Source organism: Stegostoma tigrinum, chromosome 36, assembly GCF_030684315.1.
Source record: "Stegostoma tigrinum isolate sSteTig4 chromosome 36, sSteTig4.hap1, whole genome shotgun sequence".
Classification (NCBI taxonomy): domain Eukaryota; kingdom Metazoa; phylum Chordata; class Chondrichthyes; order Orectolobiformes; family Stegostomatidae; genus Stegostoma; species Stegostoma tigrinum.
In genome coordinates this window covers 6,563,182-6,584,558 of record NC_081389.1, presented here as the reverse complement: position 1 = coordinate 6,584,558, position 21,377 = coordinate 6,563,182, and the positions used below count along the sequence as shown (strand labels likewise).

Here is a 21,377-nt window from a genome sequence, read left to right as displayed (position 1 = left end):
TCCTGTGTAGAATTATGGGAGAGCTCTGAATCACCAGTCACATGTGATTGAGACTCTGAGAAGTAAGGATTGGGAGAATTGTAGTGGGCAGCTATATGACAGAGATCAGTATTTTTTGCATTAGTTGGAATAAGAGCTTATTGGGAATCCCAATGGTAAGACAATAGTCACTATGAGATAAGGTACAGGTGCAGTGGGCTCTCTAGTGTAAACAAGCAGCTTTTATAATGCAGGGCACAGTGCAGACACTCAAAACACTCATAGCGGAATCCACAATGTAGACTGGAGAACCAAGGTGATGAAGGGTCTAGGCCCGAAACATCAGCTTTCCTGCTCCTCTGATGCTGCTTGACTTGCTGTGTTCATCCAGCTCCACACTTTGTTATCTCGGATTCTCCAGCATCTGCAGTTCTCATTATCTCTGAAATGCATGGAGGTGCCTTGAATCATCCCCTTAAGACCATAAGAAATACGAACAGGAGTGGGCCATTCATCCCCTCAAACCTGCCTTGCCATTCAGTAAGATCATGGCTGACCCAACACTCCTCATGTCCGCTTTCCTGTCCTTTCCCCTTAACTCTTGATTCTCTGATTGATAAAGAATCAGTCTTAAGTATACACGTACTGTACCCTCTCAGCTCTGTAGCAAGGACCCCTAAAGACTCACAATCCACTGAGAGAAGAAATTCCTCCTCATCCCAGTCTTAAATAGACACCCTTTTATTCTGGTCTTCATGCAACCTAATCCTGGACTCTCCAATGAGGGGAATATCCTCACGGCATTTACCCTGCCAAGCCCTTTTAAGAATCCGATACATTTCAATGGGATCACCTCTCATTCTTCTAAACTCCAGAGCTGAGTCTCAACCTGATTAGCTTTAGCTCATAATACAATTCCTCCATACCAGAACCATCCTTAGTGAACATTCTCTGACCTGTATAAGGACACAGATGTTATACTGCAGCTATACAAAACCCTGGTTAGACCCCACTTGGAGTACTATGAGCTTAATTGGGAACCATACCTTAGGAAGGATATGTTGGAGGGAGTACAACATAGGTATACAAAAATGATATTTAGGGGTCAAGTAATGAGCAGAGATTATACAAATTAGGCCTGTTTTCATTTAGAATTTAGGGTAAAGTATTCAAAATATTAACATTAAAGGATGGGGTAGATAAAGATAAGCCATTTCCACTGGTTGGTGATTCTACAACTAGGTGCACACGGCTGAGAATGAGGGCCGGAGCGTGCTGAAGAGATGTTAGGAAGCAGTTCCACACATAAAGGGTGGTAGAGGTTTGAAACTCTGTTCCGCAAATGTCAGTTGATACTGGATCAGCTGTTAATTTTAAATCTGAGATGGATAATGTCTTTGTTAAGCAAAGCTATTGAGAGATCATAGAATCGCTACAGTGTGGAAACAGGCCCTTCAGCCCAACAAGTGCACACTGACATGAGGAGCATCCCACCCAGACCCATCCTCCCTAATCCGCACATCCCTGAACACTACGGGACAATTTCCCATGGCCAATCCATCTAACCTGCACATCTTTGGGCTGTGGGAGGAAACCGGAGGACCCGGAGGAAACACACGCAGACACGGGGAGAACGTGCACACTCTACACAGACAGTCGCCCGAGGCTGGAATCAAACCCGGGTCCCTGGTGCTGTGAGGCAGCAGTTCTCACCACTGAGCCACCATGCTATCAATCTTTTTAAATTTGATTTGATTTGGTGTGATTTATTATTGTCACACCTACCAAGGCGAAGTGAAAGGTATTGTTTTGCACATTAACCAGACAAATCATATCTTACATTAGTACATCAGGGTAATAGAACAAAATGCAGAATATAGTGTTACAGCTACAGAGAAGGTGCAGAGAAAGATTAACTTTAGTATATGAGAGGTCCATTCATAAATCTGATACCAGCCGGGAAGAAGCTGTTCTTGAATCTGTTGGAACATGTTTTCAAACACTTGTACCTTCTGTGCAATGGAAGAGGGTGAAGGAGAGTATAACTGCAGTGGGAGGGGTCTTTGATGATGTTGGCTGCTTTCCCAAGGCATCAGGAAGTGTAGGCAGTGTCAGTGGATGGGAGGCTGGTTTGTGTGATGGACTGAGCTGTGTTCACATCTCTCCGAAGTTACTTATGGTCTCGGGCAGAGCAGTTGCCGTTCCTCTCCACGTAACTGAGATCTCTCAACTCTGATTCCATGTCTGAGGCCTAACCATCTTTCTGCTGGCCGTACTTGAACACTTGAGGCCTGACTGGTGTTTGAGGCTGGCGGGCATCAAGGAGCAGCCCCGGTTCCTTGCCCTGAGAGAATATTGGGCCTCCATGCCAATCCAGCTTTCAAATGGGTCCAAAGTCCTATAGCTGCAGTGAAAAGCCCAAACCTTAACAATCCGCCAAACTAGAAAGAAAAATCAATTAATGTAATCAATTAACCAAAAGAAAGTAAATTAATGCTTTGCTCTGTTACTCCCGTAACCCAGGCTTTCTAGCATACCTCATCACTGCCTGCGTACTCAACTTTCGTCGAGCAATTGCCCTCTTGGTCATTACCTGTGTTGTCGCTTTCTTTGTGATTTATGATCTCATCAAGAGATTTCTGGGGAAAAGAATCACCCACTTCTTCTCGCCTGTGGGTTCATGTCTCAAGCAACACTCCAGATGGTTTAGGTGGTAAGTCATTCCCTCTCAGACATCTGAAAGCTTTGCGTGTCTTAATTTCAGAGAACCCTAGAATCCCCACAGTGTGGAAAGAGATCATTCTCCCAATGAGTCTGCACACCCTTCAAAGAGCATTCCACCCTGTAACCCTGCATTTCCCAGAGCTAATCCACCCAGCTTGCACACCTCTGGACACTACGGGCAGTTTAGCCTGGTCATTCCTCCCGGTCTGTACATCTTTGGAGTGTGGGAGGAAACCCAGTCAGACACGAGGTGAATGTGCAAACTCCACAGGGACAGTCACCTTGAGGGTGGAATCGTACCTGGGTCCCTGGAGCTGTGAGGATGCAGTGCTAACCACTGAGCCACCCAAACTTGGAAGAACTGGCTTGAGCCCTGTGTTGCTTTAAAGAAGAAAACACAGTTGCATTTAAACGCTTATTTCTGAAGAGTGTGTAGACTTCAGAAGCCACCAGGGGCTTTGGGGAGAAAGCGGGAATATGGCATTGAGAGAGGAGATCAGCCATGACCATTTTGAATGGAGGAACAGGCTTGGGGGGTGGGGGGTGGTGCTGAATGGCCTACTCCTGCTCCTAGTTTCTACGCTTCTGTGTTGCCTGGAATTGTCTGGATCTGTTTCAAAGCTAATGAATTGACCTGTTTCCCAAAGAAGATGTTGTGTTAAATGTTGCTTGACAATTGGACCGAAGCTAATTCGTGAAATAAAGGCACAGGATTTCTCCTGGACAGGGCGTATTCACATCTTGGCAAACCTCCTGACTACACTGCCCCCTTTTTTATTCTCTTTGAAGGAACCAAATTAACTGGCCAAGCCAAAAAAATTCAACATACCCTTCAAAGGGGAACTTTCTCAAGCAAACAAATTGTCGACAGTAGCCTGTCAAATAAAACTGAGATTATAATGTGGGGGGTGACAATTTGGCCCAGTCCCTCTGGTGCCCACCTGTCAGAAAGAATGCCAAAGGGCAGCCCGCTGGCCGTGGTCACCCGGATATGGATGTCAGTGGGGAAGAGAGACAGGTGGACAAATCTAATGTACCCCCACCATGGCCCACTATCTAACCACCTCTGCCAAACTCAGCTCCTCCAAATTGCCCACCCATTTCTGCCTGGGGTAGCCAAAGGCTGGGGGCATGGGGCTGAAATGCAACCAAAGCTTAGTTAGAAGCCCCTCCACCTTTAAGTAACAAAGAAGGAGCTACAGTCTGTCATGACCTACATATACACAACTGCCAGAAAGTACAGGCAACCCCCAGAAAGTACAGGCAACCTGAGACTCCGACCTTAATCTCCAATTGCTCGGGACTGCTGCACAATCTCTCCTTCATGACTCCATTGGAAAGAGAGCTCCCCACCATGCATGTATGCACCTTCTAGCTGGCCATAGGAATACTAAGGCATGCCTGGACTGTCAGAGAGAATGAAGGATGTGCAGGAACAAACTGCTCAGGAAAACCCTCCTGGAGAGCGGATTGCCCTCCAAGGGGTCTCTGTACAAAACTGTTCAACTTGTAGAGGTCCCCTTTCAATACAGTTCAAGAGATGTTTCATTAAAACCAACTCTTTTAATTTTACTTACTCGTGGGATGTCTACAAAGTATGACTCTGTGTGAGTGACTGTGTCAATTGGCTGTTGCTTGTTTAGTCTGAAAGACAGCTCTCCCAATGTTGGCTGTAGTCTCCAGATGGTAGTAGGATGTGTGTGTGTGTGTGTGTGTGTCTGTGTGTGAGAATGCATGTCTCTATGTTTCTGTGTGTGTGTGTCTGTGTGTCTCTGTGAATATATGTCTCTGTATTTCTGGGTGTGTGTGTGTTTGTGTTTCTGAGTGAATGTATGTCTGTGTGTGTGTGTGTGTGTGTGTGTGTGTGTGTGTGTGTGTGTGCGTGCTTGTGTGTGTGCGTGTGTCTGTCTGTCTGTCCATCTCCGTGTTTCTCGGTGCGTGCATGTGTGTGTGTGTCTGTGTGTGTGCGCGCGCGCGTGTGTGTGTGTGTGTGCGTGCTTGTGTGTGTGCGTGTGTCTGTCTGTCTGTCCATCTCCGTGTTTCTCGGTGCGTGCATGTGTGTGTGTGTCTGTGTGTGTGCGCGCGCGCGTGTGTCTGTGTGAGTGTATGTCGCCGTGTTTCTGTGTGTGTGTGTGTGTGTGTGTGTGTGTGTGTGTGTGTGTGTGTGTGTGAGAGGGAGAAAGAGAGTGTGTTTATTGGAATTTGGAGCTGTTCAATACACTGAGTGGTTTTCTAGACCTTTCAGTCACCCACCTTACAGTGGACAGGGAGACAGGGAGTCACATGTCCATCAGATGAAGTGAGAACATCAGGTTTCCTTTCCTAAAGAACTTTAATGACCTTCATTTACCCTTCATGATGTCATTGACCTGACAAAAACATGTGCAAGACCTTTGTAGAGGGGGTCAGGTCAGGACTCTCGCAATACTCCCCTGTGCACCAAATAACCTCACAGTGAACTCCAGCACTATCTGTAATATTATCACATTCTTATAATATTCCACCTCAATGTCAACAGTGGTTAAGCAAAATGTGTTCAAACAAAGCAATGAGCAATATCATTTCTTCGTGTTGATCTCCATTAGGATAATTAGCTTTTTGGCTTTGGCGGGTTTGATCATCTGGTTAGCGGTTGACACGGCGAAGAGGCCGAAGCAGTTAATCTCCTTTGGAGGGTTGTGCCTGCTCGTCATCATACTCTTCATCTTCTCCAGAAAACCTCTCGCGGTGAGTCAATCTCTACCTACAGTGTCCCACCAAACCCCTCCCCAGTCAACAGGAACCTTCCATACAGTGGGGTGCAGGAAGTGGGAGGGGGTGATGGAGACAGGAGACTGAGCTGATGGAGGAGATGGAGGGATGAAATGGCAGAGGGGAGGAGATGGAGGGGTGAGGTGGCAGAGGGGAGGAAATGGAGGAGGGGAGATGGAGCCGGGGAGGAGATGGAGGAGGGGAGCTGATGGAATAGGAGGGTGGGAACTGGGCAGGGGATGGGAGGGGAGATAGAGCTGGGGGGAAATAAGGGAGGGAACGAGATGGAGGGGTGGAGATGGAGCTGAGGAAGAGATGGAGGAGAGGAGGAGATGGAGGAGGGGAGATGGACATGAGAAGGAGATGGGAGGGGAGATAGAGCTGGGAAGATGGAGGTGGGGAGGAGATGGTGGGAACATGGAGCTGGGGAGGGGATAGAAGAGAGGAGATTGAGGAGGGAAGAATGAACCAGGGAGGAGAAGCAGTTGGGGGTGCGGGAGATGGAGCTGAAGAGGAGAGGGGAGGAGATGGAGGATGGGAGATGGAGCTGGCGAGGAGATGGAAGGGGAGATGGAGCTGGGGAGGAGATGGGGGTGTAGATGGAGCTGGGGTGGAGACGAGAGGGGAGATGGAGCTGGGGAGGAGATAAAGGAGGGGAGGAGATGGAGGGGGGGAGTTGAAGCTGGGGAGGAGATGGTGGTGTAGATGGATCTGGGGAAGAGGGGTGTGGGTGGTGGGGGAGGAGATGAAAATAAAGGTGGAGATGGGAAAGGAGGTAGACAGAGGAAGTGGAGGTGAGTGAGGAAATGGAGGAAGGGAGGAGATGGTGGAAGAGGAGATGGAGGTGGGGAAAAGGTGGAGGTAGGGAAGAGATGTGGGGAAAGTGATGAGGGAGACGAGGAGAGAGATGGAGGGACGGATTGGAGGCAGATGAGGGTGGGAAGGAGACATGTAACTCCAAACAATGTTTTTGAATCTTAACCGAGTGACCCACTCAGTTCAAGGACAAGTCAGGAGGCGCAGCCAATGTTGGCCTCCCCTCATCCAGCTCTGCATTTCACGGTCGCAGTTTGCCAGCGTGATGTTGGCTGACAATGAGCCAGCACGCTAACTCTGCACTCCCACGCCTCAGACACATCAGCCGGTCAACTTTTTATACACTCGTGGGTTGTAGGCATTGCTGGCTGGGCTAGTATTTATATCCCATTCTTAGTTGCCCTTGGGAGGGTGGTAGTGGGCTGCCTTCTTGAACCGCTGTAGATAGATCCACAATGTCCTTAGGGAGGGAATTCCAGGATTTTGAAGGATTGGTCAGGATGGTGAGTAGCTTGGAGGGGAGCTTGCAGGGGGTGGTGTTCCCATGTATCTGCTGCCCTTGTCCTTCTAGATGGAAGCGGTCGTGGGTTTGGAAGATGCTTCCTGAAAAGACACGCACAGAGGCAAAGTATAAATTTAATAGAAGTGATCAAATGATGAAGAGATTTGATGGAGGGAATTAATATCTGTTTCCACCAGCAGGAGGGTGCTCAAGCTAAAATAGATTTAAGTTCATTGACGAAAGTAACCTGAAAGTGGGCTGGGGGAGGACTGGGTGAGGGTTGATTAAAAAGAAATAGTTAAACTGGGTTTTATAAAGGTCTGGAAATTACTGCCCCTTAGGGTGAGGGAAACAAATTCAGGCAGCACAGTGGCCCAGTGGTTGGCGCTGCTGCCTCATGGCGCCAGGGACTTGGGTTTGATTCCACCCTCAGGCGACTGTCTGTGTGGAGTTTGCACATTCTCCCCGTGTCTGCGTGGGTTTCCTCGGGTTTCCTTCTACAGCCCAAAGATGTACAGGTTAGCAAATTAGCCATGCTAAAATGCCCATAGTGTTCAGGGTTAGCCATGGGGAATGCAGGGATAGGGGTCTGGGTGGGATGCTTCTTTGAGGGCCAGTGTGGACTCAATGGGCTGAATGGCCTCTTTCCATATTGTAGGGATTCTATGATGCAAATTCACGAATAGCTCTGAGCGGAATTGGTTAATAAATGTGCAGGGGCACTTGCAAGGCTCTGGGAAATGGCTAGAACAAAGAGCTGGCACTGGAACGATGGTCCATGTGGTTTTCCTGTGCTGTGAAATTGCCTGATTACATGATCAGGTTGGCAAGGAATGGCACTAACATGAACACTGAGCAGTTGGCTGTAAGCACACAGGCTCAGCTGCAGGGTGGTCCCCCCGATGTGCTGTGGGTGTGTTGCATTGAAGACTGTGGAATACAGTTGGAGCTCCATGTCTCGCCATCACTAATTCTCACTTCCTGCTGCTCAGGTATCGGGTCGAACTCTGTTTGTGGGACTGGGCCTGCAATTCGTTCTGGGTATCTTAATCATCAGAACTGAACCCGGCTTTCAGGCTTTCAACTGGCTGGGTGTACAAGTCCAGGTAAGATCAGCAGGTAGGGCATGGACATGTCCCGAAGCTGGTCTCCTCCACAAACCATAACCCTTCACCAACACATTGCAATGATTCAGCACCACCATTGCACATTCAGTACAGGAGTATACTGGTCTCTGGGGGGCACACTGGTCTCTGGGGGGCACACTGGTCAAGGGCACGCATTGGTCTAGGGCACACACTGGTCTAGGGAACACACTGGTCTCTGGGGTACACACTTGTCTCGGGGGCATACACTGGTCTCTGGGGGTACACACTGGTCTCTGGGGTACACACTGGTCTCTGGGGCACACACTGGTCTCTGGGGCATGCACTGGTCTCTGGGGCACGCACTGGTCTCTGGGGCACACACTGGTCTCTGGGACATACACTGGTCTAGGGAACACACTGGTCTCTGGGGCACTCACTGGTCTCTGGGGCACTCACTGGTCCAGGGCACACACTGGTCTAGGGAACACACTGGACTCTGGGGAGCACACTGGTCTCTGGGGGTACACACTGGTCTCTGGGGCACACACTGGTCTCTGGGGCACGCACTGGTCTCTGGGGCACACACTGGTCTCTGGGGCATGCACTGGTCTCTGGGGCACGCACTGGTCTCTGGGGCACACACTGGTCTCTGGGACATACACTGGTCTAGGGAACACACTGGTCTCTGGGGCACTCACTGGTCTCTGGGGCACTCACTGGTCCAGGGCACACACTGGTCTAGGGAACACACTTGACTCTGGGGAGCACACTGGTCTCTGGGGGTACACACTGGTCTCTGGGGCACACACTGGTCTCTGGGGCACGCACTGGTCTCTGGGGCACACACTGGTCTCTGGGGCACACACTGGTCTCTGGGGAGCACACTGGTCTCTGGGGCACACGCTGGTCTCTGGGGAGCACACTGGTCTCTGGGGCACACGCTGGTCTCTGGGGGCACACTGGTCGAGGGCACACACTGGTCTAGGGAACACACTGGTCTAGGGCACACATTGGTCTAGGGAACACGCTGGTCTAGGGCGCGCACTGGTCTCTGGGGCACACACTGGTCTCTGGGGGTACACACTGGTCTCTGGGGCACACACTGGTCACTGGAGCACACACTGGTCTCTGGGACACACACTGGTCTTAGGGGTACACACTGGTCTATGGGACACACACTGGTCTCTGGGGCACACACTGGCCTCTGGGACACACTGGTCTCTGGGACACACACTGGTCTAGGGAACACACTGGTCTCTGGGGCACTCACTGGTCTAGGGCACACACTGGTCTACAGAACACACTGGACTCTGGGGCATTCACTGGTCTCTGGGGGTACACACTGGTCTCTCGGGTACACACTGGTCTCTGGGGTACACACTGGTCTCTGGGGCACGCACTGGTCTCTGGGGCACGCACTGGTCTCTGCGCCACACACTGGTCTCTGGGGGTACACACTGGTCTCTGGGGCACGCACTGGTCTCTGGGGGTACATACTGTTCTCGGGGGGTACACACTGGTCTCTGGGACACGCACTGGTCTAGGGCACACACTGGACTCTGGGGTACACACTGGTCTCTGGGGCACACACTGGTCTCTGGGGCACACACTGGTCTCTGGGGCACACACTGGTCTCTGGGGGGGACACTGGTCTAGGGAACACACTGGTCTCTGGGGCACTCACTGGTCTCTGGGGCACTCACTGGTCTAGGGCACACAATGGTCTAGGGAGCACACTGGACTCTGGGGCACACACTGGTCTCTGGGGGTACACACTTGTCTCTGAGGTACACACTGGTCTCTGGGGCACGCACTGGTCTCTGGGACACACACTGGTCTAGGGAACACACTGGTCTCTGGGGCACTCACTGGTCTAGGGCACACACTGGTCTAGGGAACGCACTGGACTCTGGGGCACACACTGGTCTCTGGGGTTACACACTTGTCTCTGAGGTACACACTGGTCTCTGGGGTACACACTGGTCTCTGGGACACACACTGGTCTAGGGAACACACTGGTCTCTGGGGCACACACTGGTCTAGGGCACACACTGGTCTAGGGAACGCACTGGACTCTGGGGCACACACTGGTCTCTGGGGGTACACACTGGTCTCTGGAGTACACACTGGTCCCTGGGGCACGCTCTGGTCTAGGGAACACACTGGTCTCTGGGGCACACACTGGTCTCTGGGGCACACACTGGTCTCTGGGGGGCACACACTGGTCTAGGGCACACACTGGTCTAGGGCACGCATTGGTCTAGGGAACACACTGGTCTAGGGCACGCACTGGTCTCTGGGGTACACACTGGTCTCTGGGGTACACACTGGTCTCTGGGACACACACTGGTCTAGGGAACACACTGGTCTCTGGGGCACTCACTGGTCTAGGGCACACACTGGTCTAGGGAACGCATTGGTCTAGGGAACGCATTGGTCTAGGGAACACACTGGTCTAGGGCGCGCACTGGTCTCTGGGGCACACACTGGTCTCTGGGACATACACTGGTCTAGGGAACACACTGGTCTCTTGGGCACTCACTGGTCTCTGGGGCACTCACTGGTCCAGGGCACACACTGGTCTAGGGAACACACTGGACTCTGGGGCACACACTGGTCTCTGGGAGCACACACTGGTCTCTGGGGCACACACTGGTCTCTGGGGGGCACACACTGGTCTAGGGCACACACTGGTCTAGGGCACGCATTGGTCTAGGGAACACACTGGTCTAGGGCACGCACTGGTCTCTGGGGTACACACTGGTCTCTGGGGTACACACTGGTCTCTGGGACACACACTGGTCTAGGGAACACACTGGTCTCTGGGGCACACACTGGTCTAGGGCACACACTGGTCTAGGGAACGCATTGGTCTAGGGAACACACTGGTCTAGGGCGCGCACTGGTCTCTGGGGCACACACTGGTCTCTGGGACATACACTGGTCTAGGGAACACACTGGTCTCTGGGGCACTCACTGGTCTCTGAGGCACTCACTGGTCCAGGGCACACACTGGTCTAGGGAACACACTGGACTCTGGGGCACACACTGGTCTCTGGGGGTACACACTGGTCTCTGGGGCACACACTGGTCTCTGGAGCACGCACTAGTCTCTGGGGCACACACTGGTCTCTGGGGCACACACTGGTCTAGGGAACACACTGGTCTCTGGGGCACACACTGGTCTCTGGGGCACACACTGGTCTCTGGGGCACACACTGGTCTCTGGGGGGGACACTGGTCTAGGGAACACACTGGTCTCTGGGGCACTCACTGGTCTCTGGGGCACTCACTGGTCTCTGGGGGTACACACTGGTCTCTGGGGCACACACTGGTCTCTGGAGCACGCACTAGTCTCTGGGGCACACACTGGTCTCTGGGGCACACACTGGACTCTGGAGTACACACTGGTCTCTGGGGCACACACTGGTCTCTGGGGCACACACTGGTCTCTGGGGCACACACTGGTCTCTGGGGGGGACACTGGTCTAGGGAACACACTGGTCTCTGGGGCACTCACTGGTCTCTGGGGCACTCACTGGTCTAGGGCACACACTGGTCTAGGGAGCACACTGGACTCTGGGGCACACACTGGTCTCTGGGGGTACACACTTGTCTCTGAGGTACACACTGGTCTCTGGGGCACGCACTGGTCTCTGGGACACACACTAGTCTAGGGAACACACTGGTCTCTGGGGCACTCACTGGTCTCTAGGGCACTCACTGGTCTAGGGCACACACTGGTCTAGAGAACGCACTGGACTCTGGGGCACACACTGGTCTCGGGGGGTACACACTTGTCTCTGAGGTACACACTGGTCTCTGGGGTACACACTGGTCTCTGGGACACACACTGGTCTAGGGAACACACTGGTCTCTGGGGCACTCACTGGTCTCTGGGGCACTCACTGGTCTAGGGCACACACTGGTCTAGGGAACGCACTGGACTCTGGGGCACACACTGGTCTCTGGGGGTACACACTGGTCTCTGAGGGGCACACACTGGTCTAGGGCACACACTGGTCTAGGGCACGCATTGGTCTAGGGAACACACTGGTCTAGGGCACGCACTGGTCTCTGGGGTACACACTGGTCTCTGGGGTACACACTGGTCTCTGGGACACACACTGGTCTAGGGAACACACTGGTCTCTGGGGCACTCACTGGTCTAGGGCACACACTGGTCTAGGGAACGCATTGGTCTAGGGAACACACTGGTCTAGGGCGCGCACTGGTCTCTGGGGTACACACTGGTCTCCTGGGTACACACTAGTCTCTGGGGCACTCACTGGTCTAGGGCACACACTGGTCTAGGGAACGCACTGGACTCTGGGGCACACACTGGACTCTGGGGGTACACATTGGTCTCTGGGGCACACAATGGTCTCTGGGGCACGCTAGTCTCTGGGGGGCACACACTGGTCTAGGGAACACACTGGTCTAGGGCGCGCACTGGTCTCTGAGGTACACACTGGTCTCTGGGGTACACACTGGTCTCTGGGACACACACTGGTCTGGAACACACTGGTCTCTGGGGCACTCACTGGTCTCTGGGGCACTCACTGGTCTAGGGCACACACTGGTCTAGGGAACGCACTGGACTCTGGGGCACACACTGGACTCTGGGGCACACACTGGTCTCTGGAGTACACACTGGTCTCTGGGGCACGCTGTGGTCTAGGGCACACACTGGTCTCTGGGGCACGCACTGGTCTCTAGGGCACACACTGGTCTCTGGGGTACACACTGGTCTCTGGGGCATGCACTGGTCTCTGGGGCACGCACTGGTCTCTGGGGGTATACACTGGTCTCTGGGGCACACACTGGTCTCTGGGACACACACTGGTCTCTGGGACATGCGCTGGTCTCTGGGCACACACTGGTTTCGGGGGTACACAGTGGTCTCTGGGCACACACTAGTCTCCGGGGCACACACTGGCCCATGGAACACACTGGTCTGGTGTACACTCTAGTCTCTGGGGCACACACTGGTCTCGGGGGTACACAGTGGCCTGTGGGGCACACACTGGTCTTGGGGGCACACACTGGCCCGTGGAACACACTGGTCTCGAGGGTACACAGTGGCCTGTCGGGCACACACTGGTCTTGGGGGCACACACTGGCCCATGGAACACACTGGTCTCGGGGGCACACATTGGCCTGTGGGGCACACACTGGTCTCGGGGGCACACATTGGCCTGTGGGGCACACACTGGTTTCGGGGGCACAGAGTGGCCTGTGGGGCACCCACTGGCCCGTGGACCACACTGGTCTGGTGTACACTCTAGTTTCTGGGGTACACACTGGGTTTTGGAGTATCCATGGGTTTCTTGTGAACACACACTGGCTTCTGGGGTACATACTGCATCTTGACCAGTTTCAGCCCTGACCTAGACCCTGAGCTTGCAATCTTTAACCGACCAATCAAGTTGGTGGAAGTAGCTTCCATTTGCATTAATTGGTTGGTGGTTTCAGAGGCAGTGAAGCAACTGAGGGTAGATTTAATGTTTAAGCCGAATTGTCCAGGATTTAGTTTTTACCTGAGTGACATTAGTCCATTCGACTTAATCACTGATAGAAAAAAACTTGAAACAACATCATAGTAATGTTGCAGCTGTATGCGACGATTCCCCTGAAGCTTGTCTCTTTCCTCTTACAGACCTTTTTGAACTATACAATAGCTGGGTCCGGCTTTCTCTTTGGAAATGATCTCATCAATGGTATCTTTGCATTTCAGGTCAGTCTTTGACTTTCCTATCAATTCTGATATGTTTTTGAGCCAGTTCAAACACAAGGCACAAAGTAAATGCTAATATTGGTGATTGGAGCAAATCACTGCAGACGTTGGAATCTATACTGAAAACAACAAATGCTGGGGATCACAGTGGGCCAGGCAGATCCACGGAGAGAGAACAAGCTAATACTTTGAATCTAGATCAGGGCTGAAGTGAAGTGTGGAGGGGACAGCATTTATGCAGTTGAGGGGTTTGGGTGTAGAGTGTTGGGGGAGAAAGGATGTTGATAGATTAAGTGATCAGAATGTGAGAACATTAGAGCACAATGCGTCTAGCTTCCAGACTTGAAAGAACAAACAGTCCCACGAGGGTGGCTCGGAGGACCGGGTCAGGGGAAGGGACAGAGGACGCGGTGACAGAGAATGTAACAAGTAAAGCTAAAAGAAAGGGAAGGAATGAGATTTGGTTCACAGTTTGAAGGTGTCGAACTCAATATTAAGTCCAGAAAACTGTAAAGAGCCTAGCCTGAAGATGAGATGTAGTTCATCCAGTTTGCGCTGTGATTCACTGGAACACTGCAGCATGCCGAGGACGGACAAGTGGGCCCGTGAGCAGGAAGCTGTGTTAAAATGACCAGCTTCGGGAAGTCATGCTGCGCATGGGCCAGAGGTGATATTGGAAGACAGCAATATTTTCTGATGGGCTGATACATGTTTATGAAAGCTGAGTGTGCCAGCAACAATTCCAGTTAATTGGGATTCTTTCCTGAGGTGTGCGTGCCATTAGCCAGTCCAGTGTTTGGCGTCCATCCCTAATTGCTGTAAAATTGAGCGGCTTGTTGGGACATGTCAGAGTGCAGGTAAGAAGCAACCACAAGTGGGTCTGGAGTCACGTGTAGGCCAGATCAGGTAAGGACACAGATTTCCTTTCCTAAAGGACATTAGTGAACCAGAGATAATAGGAACTGCAGATGCTGTAGAATCCGAGATAACAAGGTGTGGAGCTGGATGAACACAGCAGGCCAAGCAGCATCTCAGGAGCACAAAAGCTGATGTTTCGGGCCCAGACCCTTCATCAGAAAATGGTGAAGGGTCTAGGCCCAAAATGTCAACTTTCCTGCTCCTCAGAAGCTGCTTGGCCTGCTGTGTTCATCCAACTCCACACCTTGTTATCTCAGACATTAGTGAACCAGATGGGTTTTTTTAAACAGCACTTACTTGATGACAATTTCATTTTCACTGTTACTGAGACTAGCTTTATGCTTGCAAAACAGCATAAGAAATCAGGAAGGCTACCTCAAATGCAGGGGAGAGGCTAAGGCTGCAATAAGGAAGGTTATGAGGAAACATAAGAAAAGATGGCAGGCTGAGCTAAAACAAATGGTAAAATATTCTTCAAATACAGATGTTTCTCCTAAAACACAATAGTTGCGTTCTTGTGCAACATCATGCCATGAAAAAAATCACACTATAGAAAATTGTCAGAGAAAAACACATTGTGGAAAAATCGCAAGACTGTACAGTAGAAAGTTCGCGTTATCCAAACAGCATCCCATCAATTGCATTAATGAAACATGCATTTTGGCAGAACTACCCCCATACAACAGTCAAAGCTTCCTGAAGGATAGACTGGAGCCCATTAGGAACAAACAGGGTGAGATGCTTGTTGCAGGAAAGAGTACAACAGGGATACTAAATGAATATTAACCAAATTAGAAAATAGTGACCCAGTGGCCCAGCTGAAAACGTGGGTGTTGAAAATCAAAGACGCTGGGGGTGGGGGCCACGGCTGCTGGCCAATCAGAGGCCCTTTGAACAACAGCGCCACCTGGGAGGCAGTGGCTCCTGCCAGTACTGCACCCACCTTGGATGGTCAGTGAGTGTCAGGCCGGTGTTGGGGGGTGGGGTTGTTGTGAGTGACAGCTGATGGGTGGGTGCTGGGGCACCCGAGGGAGATCCCCATTTCCCATGGCCCCATTTTACAATCAGACAGTGTGACCCCGGATAGGTGGGGATGTGGGAGGGATTCACCGGGCAAACGCACCAGAATTAACTCCTCATTCTCTCCCGCATGTGGTCAGACTACCCAACCCCTCCCCACATCCATCCAGAATTATTATCAGTCGTGGATGAGTGAGGCCCATAAGTGGGCATTAATTGGTCATCGATCGGCATTCCCACTCTGGGTCTGACCTGGGCAGAGGTGGGAGAGTCACAGGTTCTCAGTGATCCCCCCATTTCCTGATTAAATGCCACCACCCCCATCCACCAACAGCAAGCTCACTACAGTGGGAGGCAACAGCCAAGTGGCATTAGATATAACACAGTGTGGAGCTGGAGGAACACAGCAGGCCAGGCAGCATCAGAGGAGCAGCAAAGTTGATATTTTTTGGCTGGGGACCCTTCTTCCAAAATGGGTCTTCTGAATAAGGATCTCCACCCAAAACGTCAACCTTACTGCTCCTCTGATGCTGCCTGGCCTGCTGTGTTCCTCCAGCTCCACGCTGTGTTATCTCTGACTCCAGCATCAGCAGTTCTTACTATCTCTGGCCTCGTGGTATTATTGCTAGATTATCAATCCAGAGACCAGATAACGTTCCGGGTTCAAATCCCGCCTTGACAGTTGATGGAATTTGGATTCAATGACAAATCTGGCAATCTAATGATGACTGTAAATCCACTGTCGATTGTCAGGAAAGTCCCATCTGTCTCACTAATGTACTTCAGGGAAGGAAATCTGCCATCCTTACCCAGTTTGGCCTACATGTGACTCCAGGCCCACTGCACTGTTGTTGACTGTTTTTGCCCTCTGGACAATTAGGGATGGGAAATAAATGCTGGTGATGCTGACATCCCATGAATTATTAAAGAAAGGACCACAGACAGGAGGGTAACATTGAGCCCAAAGTGTCAGGTTAATGTAATCGCATTTGTTTTGAGTTACCCGTACATTGACTCCAAGGTGTAGTTGAGCCGAAAGTAGTTGATGGTGACACAGGATATAACAAACGAAGCTGCGTGCAAACACTATCTAAAAGGGCAACAACACACTGCAGCAGCATGGAACTATGCCAAGAGGAAGAAGAATACCTCTTCCAAGCGTTCAAGGATAACGGATACCCAAAGAACTGGATCAGGAGATGCCCACAGGAACAGCATCAGAAAGATTCTCCATGCCCCAACACACTCATCACACTACCCTACATTAGGAACATGTCAGAACACCCCACAAGACTTCTGCGACTGCTGGGCATCACAGTGGCACACAAACCCACATCAACCCTGCGGCATGTGCTCACCCAAACTAAAGACCAACTTCCTGCCATGGACAGGACCAATATCATCTACAAGATCCCCTGCAGAGACTGTGCGAAACTCTACATCAGACAAATAGGAAGTAAACTAACGACAAGAGAACATGATCACCAACTGGATATAAAAAGACACGGCCAATACTCGCTCATCTCAATCCACGTGGACAAGGAGAACCACGTCTTCGACTGGGACAACACCAAGATCCTGGGACAGGCTAGGCAGGGAAGCACGAGAATCCCTGGAAGCATGGCACTCCACGAAGTGTGCTATTAATAAACATATTGAACTCGACTCAATGTACATTCCACTACGGAGGAAACCCGGCAGTGAGGCTATCCATCACAACGACTCCCAGGCGGGAAAACGCACCAACGCTTCATCAGAGACTGCACTGAGAATGTTACCAGACACGGTAACGAAACTTCTGTGATTCAAGAAGCCAGCTCGGCGAGCCAACCACCCTCAACAGGATGTAAAATTTTGCCACGGAGACACCTCATTCCTTGCATTAGTCCTTGGAGTGAAAATAAGAACTAGAATAGTTAAACTGGAGGCAACAAAAACATGGACGAGAGTTTCAACAACAGATAAACAGTGTTAGGGGCTGTCTCAGAAGAAAAGTGTGTAAAACTGATGATTAGTACATACTGCCTGGTCCTGAAGCCTCCAGCGCACCATGCACTTTCACATATCCAAGTCTCCATTTCCAGGTATGACTGAGCTTTTCTAGTGTTCCTCGCTGGTGTCAGGCAAGGTGACAGATCGAGGTGACAATAGTCCCTGCCGTGGGGAGGATATGAATGTCAAACTAAGCAGTCAATGGCACATAGTCAGTGAGGTGCCTCGGAGTGTCGCTGTGGAGACTGAGCTGATGGTTGCCAATGAACAGAAGATGTTTGGTGCCAGGTGTTTGAATGGTGTCACCGTGGAGCAGCAAACAGCAGCTGTAATGACCTGTGCCCAAGGAGGATGTGGTGGTTAACTGTACCACACAGATCGTGCTGGGGCCAAGGAAGGCTTTATTCTACCGTTGCTACAGTTACATTGAGGATGCCGGTTGGCCTATACCTCAGCCTGTTCCTGGGCTGGAGCTAGATTCCTGGCTTGGGGAATTTAAAGACGGAGTTAGGTAGGAGGTTACATCGGCAATGATGTGACCTCTTTTCACCAATGGCACAAGGAAACCATGAACGTCACTCAGACAGTTCTTCATTTCTCTCCAATGGGGAGACAATTGCCTCGTGAACTGTTAATTCAGAGGCCCATGTAATGTTCTGGGGACTCAGGTTCAAATCCTGACATTGCCAGATACCTGAATTTGAATTCAATAAAAACCTGGAATTAAGAGTCTAATGATGACTGTGAATTCATTGTCGATTGTCAGAAAAACCCATCTGGTTCACTAATGTCCTTCAGGGAAGGAAAGTGCCATCCTTACCTGGTCTGGCCTACATGTGACTCCAGACCCACAGCAATGTGGCTGACTCTCAACAGCCCTCTGGGCAATTAGGGATGGGCAGTGCTAACTACTCCCACTGAATGAATTTAAAATTCTTGGAGGAAGGTAACTCTAACAGTGTAGTGCTGTCCCCAGTACTGCATCACAGTGTCACTGAAACTGTGCAGCTAGCAATGGGGAGTGTTCCCCACTTCTGGGGTGGAGTCGCTGTGTTAGCTCGTTCTAATACTCGATCTCTCTCTGTTCACAGGCCCTGCCCATTGTGGTCTTCTTCAGCTGCGTGATGTCTATTCTCTACTACGTGGGTGCAATGCAGTGGCTGATTGTAAAGGTATAGCCCAGAAGCAGGCCATTCAGCCAAACTACCCTATACTATCCTTTATAGTGTGCAGGATCTCCTCCCACCCCATGTTAACAGAATCCAATTTCATTATTTATTTCCCTCTCATGTATTTACTAATCCTTCCCTCAAACATATCTAACACATTCTCTGCAGCTACTCCTTGTGGTAGCTAGTTCCTCATTCCAGTCTGCTCCTGGGTGAACAGTTTTCTACTCTGAGATTTGTCCAATATCTATGACCTTTGGTCCACAAGTGAAATCATCTTCATGAAGTCTACCTCTCATCTAATCTATCGATCACTTTAAAGACCTTGATTAAGACATCCCTCAATATTTCCTGAGGCTGAAAATAGTTTGAGTTAAAAAAAAGGTTGTTGCAATAAAGGCATAAAGTGAGAGTGCTGGAAATGTGAAACAAACATGGAAATTGCTGGAGAAACTCAGAAGGCCTGGCAACGTTTGTGCGAAGAGAAACGGAGTTAAAGTTTTGAGTTCAGTATGACATTGTTCAGACTCAGGTCCTGAATCCACACAGGTGGGCAGTGAGCCTGCATTGGGCAGCTTTCGTCAGGGCACACTCCTAACTGTGGGCTCGCTGCCCCCAGATAGGGATGGCGAACTGAGCTCAGCCAGAGTTCTGAAGGAGATTCAGACCGGACCCGCAACGTTAACTTTATTTCTCTTTCCACGGGAGCTTTTAGACCTGCTGAGCTTCTCTGGCTCTCTCTCTCGCTGTCTGTTAAAGCTTTCATTGTACTTGAGGAAAACGGGGCTTTGGAGCAGCACTAGGTCATTTAGTCCCATGAGCCTTTTTCAAGGAAGGGATAGCTAATGCAGTTAGTGGCTCTCATACTCCTGTCTGTCCCCGTAATCTTTAACTCCCTCAACAATCAAAAAAATCTATCTAACTCAGCCTTGGGTCAGTCCAACTAGCCCAAAGAAGGCAGGGCCCGAAAGGATAAACTGAAGGCCATTTGCAAATGGTGCAGGTACTCTCCCATCAAGGCCTTGTTTCTGTGCTACACCAACCATCACTGAGTCTGGAGGGTAGCACCCACACACAGCTCTGTAATGTGATGCTCAGCTGTACCCTTGATAAGGCATTGCCAGCTTGGAAGTACAAAGGTCGTTACTCAGCGTTTCCTTATGATAGAGCAGCTGTCAACGAGGAGTCAGCAGGCGATAGCGAAATGAAGCAAAGTGCTCCACCCAGCTCTAAGGGAGGCTGCTGTATCTGCCTGCGCGGTCTGCCAACCCATCAATCTGTCTTAAACCTTCAACCTTTCAATGTATTAGACAGCAATAAATTACTGTAATACTGTTCTATCTAATTCCAATCCATTTGCGCCATAACTTTAATTGTAACTGTGTGTTTTTTTATTCTCGAGTCAGATTGCGTGGTTGATGCAGGTTACCATGGGAACATCAGCTACAGAGACACTGAGCGTCGCCGGCAACATCTTTGTGGGGCAGGTATGGACATAGGTGAAGATTCCCCTCCGGTTATGAGATAAGTTCTTCCATTGTCACTAGGTCTATTCCTCCTTTGCCATCACACTGACCAAGGCCAGGGACAGAATTTGACGTTTAATGTCGAAATCAGGAGTGTCCAGACAGTCTTGATTGGAAGAGACCATTTCCACTCATAAAGCTCATACTTTCCATCCTCACCCTAACCCTAACCCTAGACCTAACGCCATCCCTAACCCTAACCCCATCCTTAACACTAAACCCAATCCCAACCCCAAAACCAACACTAACCCCGACCCCAAACCTAACCCTTACCTGAACCCTAACCCTAACCCTAACCTTAGCCCAGCTCTGACCCTAACCCTAACTGTTTGATGTTATTGGCCAAGAAAACAAAGATGGCAGAAGTAATTAGAAACCAAAAGAACTGCAGATGCTGTAAATCAGGAACAAGGACCATTCCCTCTGGGACACCCTGGTCCACACTTCCTTCACCCCCAACACCTCCCCACAGCCCTACGGCACTTTCCCCTGTAACCGGTGAAGGTGCAACACATGCCCACTTAGCTCCTCCCTCACCAGTATCCAAGGGTCCAGACATGCCTTCCAGGGAATGCTTCAACTGCACTTCCCAGAATCTGGCCTGCTGCATTCACTGCTCACAATGTGGTCTCCTCTACACTGGGGAAAATGAAGCGTAGACTTGGCGACTGCTTCGCAGAACATCTATGTTCTGCTTGCAAAAAGACCCTGAGCTACCTGCTGCCTGCCACTTCAATGCACTACCCTGCTCCCTGGCCAACACCTCTGCCTCTGCTTTGCTGCAGTGTTCCAGTGAAGCCCAGTGCAAGCTGGAGGAACAACACCTCATTTTCCGCTTGGGGACCCTACAGCCCTCCGGACTCAATATTGAGTTCAATAATTTTCAAGCCTAAACTCTCCCATGTCCCAGCCCCCACCCCACACACCAGGCCTTCTGACCACATTCTCTCTGATGAAGGGTCTAGGCCCAAAACGTCAGCTTTTGTGCTCCTGAGATGCTGCTTGGCCTTGGTTCGCAATAAACAGCTGCACCTCCCAGTCGCAAACCATTTCCACTCCCCCTCCCATTCTTTAGATGACATGTCCATCATGGGCCTCCTGCACTGCCACAATGATGCCACCCGAAGGTTGCAGGAACAGCAACTCATATTCCGC

General features: G+C 50.8%; 1 protein-coding gene across 2 annotated transcripts in view; it reads left to right on the top strand.

Annotated features, from left to right (window-relative positions):
* slc28a1 (solute carrier family 28 member 1) overlaps positions 1 to 21,377 on the top strand; it is a 107,759-nt gene that overhangs the window by 54,318 nt on the left and 32,064 nt on the right. For both annotated transcript variants that reach the window (XM_059640168.1, XM_059640169.1), the window contains 6 exons: positions 2,503 to 2,692; positions 5,289 to 5,430; positions 7,765 to 7,878; positions 13,520 to 13,597; positions 18,619 to 18,699; positions 20,103 to 20,183. In XM_059640168.1, coding sequence (XP_059496151.1) covers positions 2,503 to 2,692; positions 5,289 to 5,430; positions 7,765 to 7,878; positions 13,520 to 13,597; positions 18,619 to 18,699; positions 20,103 to 20,183 — 686 coding nt within the window. The remainder of the gene's footprint in view (positions 1 to 2,502; positions 2,693 to 5,288; positions 5,431 to 7,764; positions 7,879 to 13,519; positions 13,598 to 18,618; positions 18,700 to 20,102; positions 20,184 to 21,377) is intronic.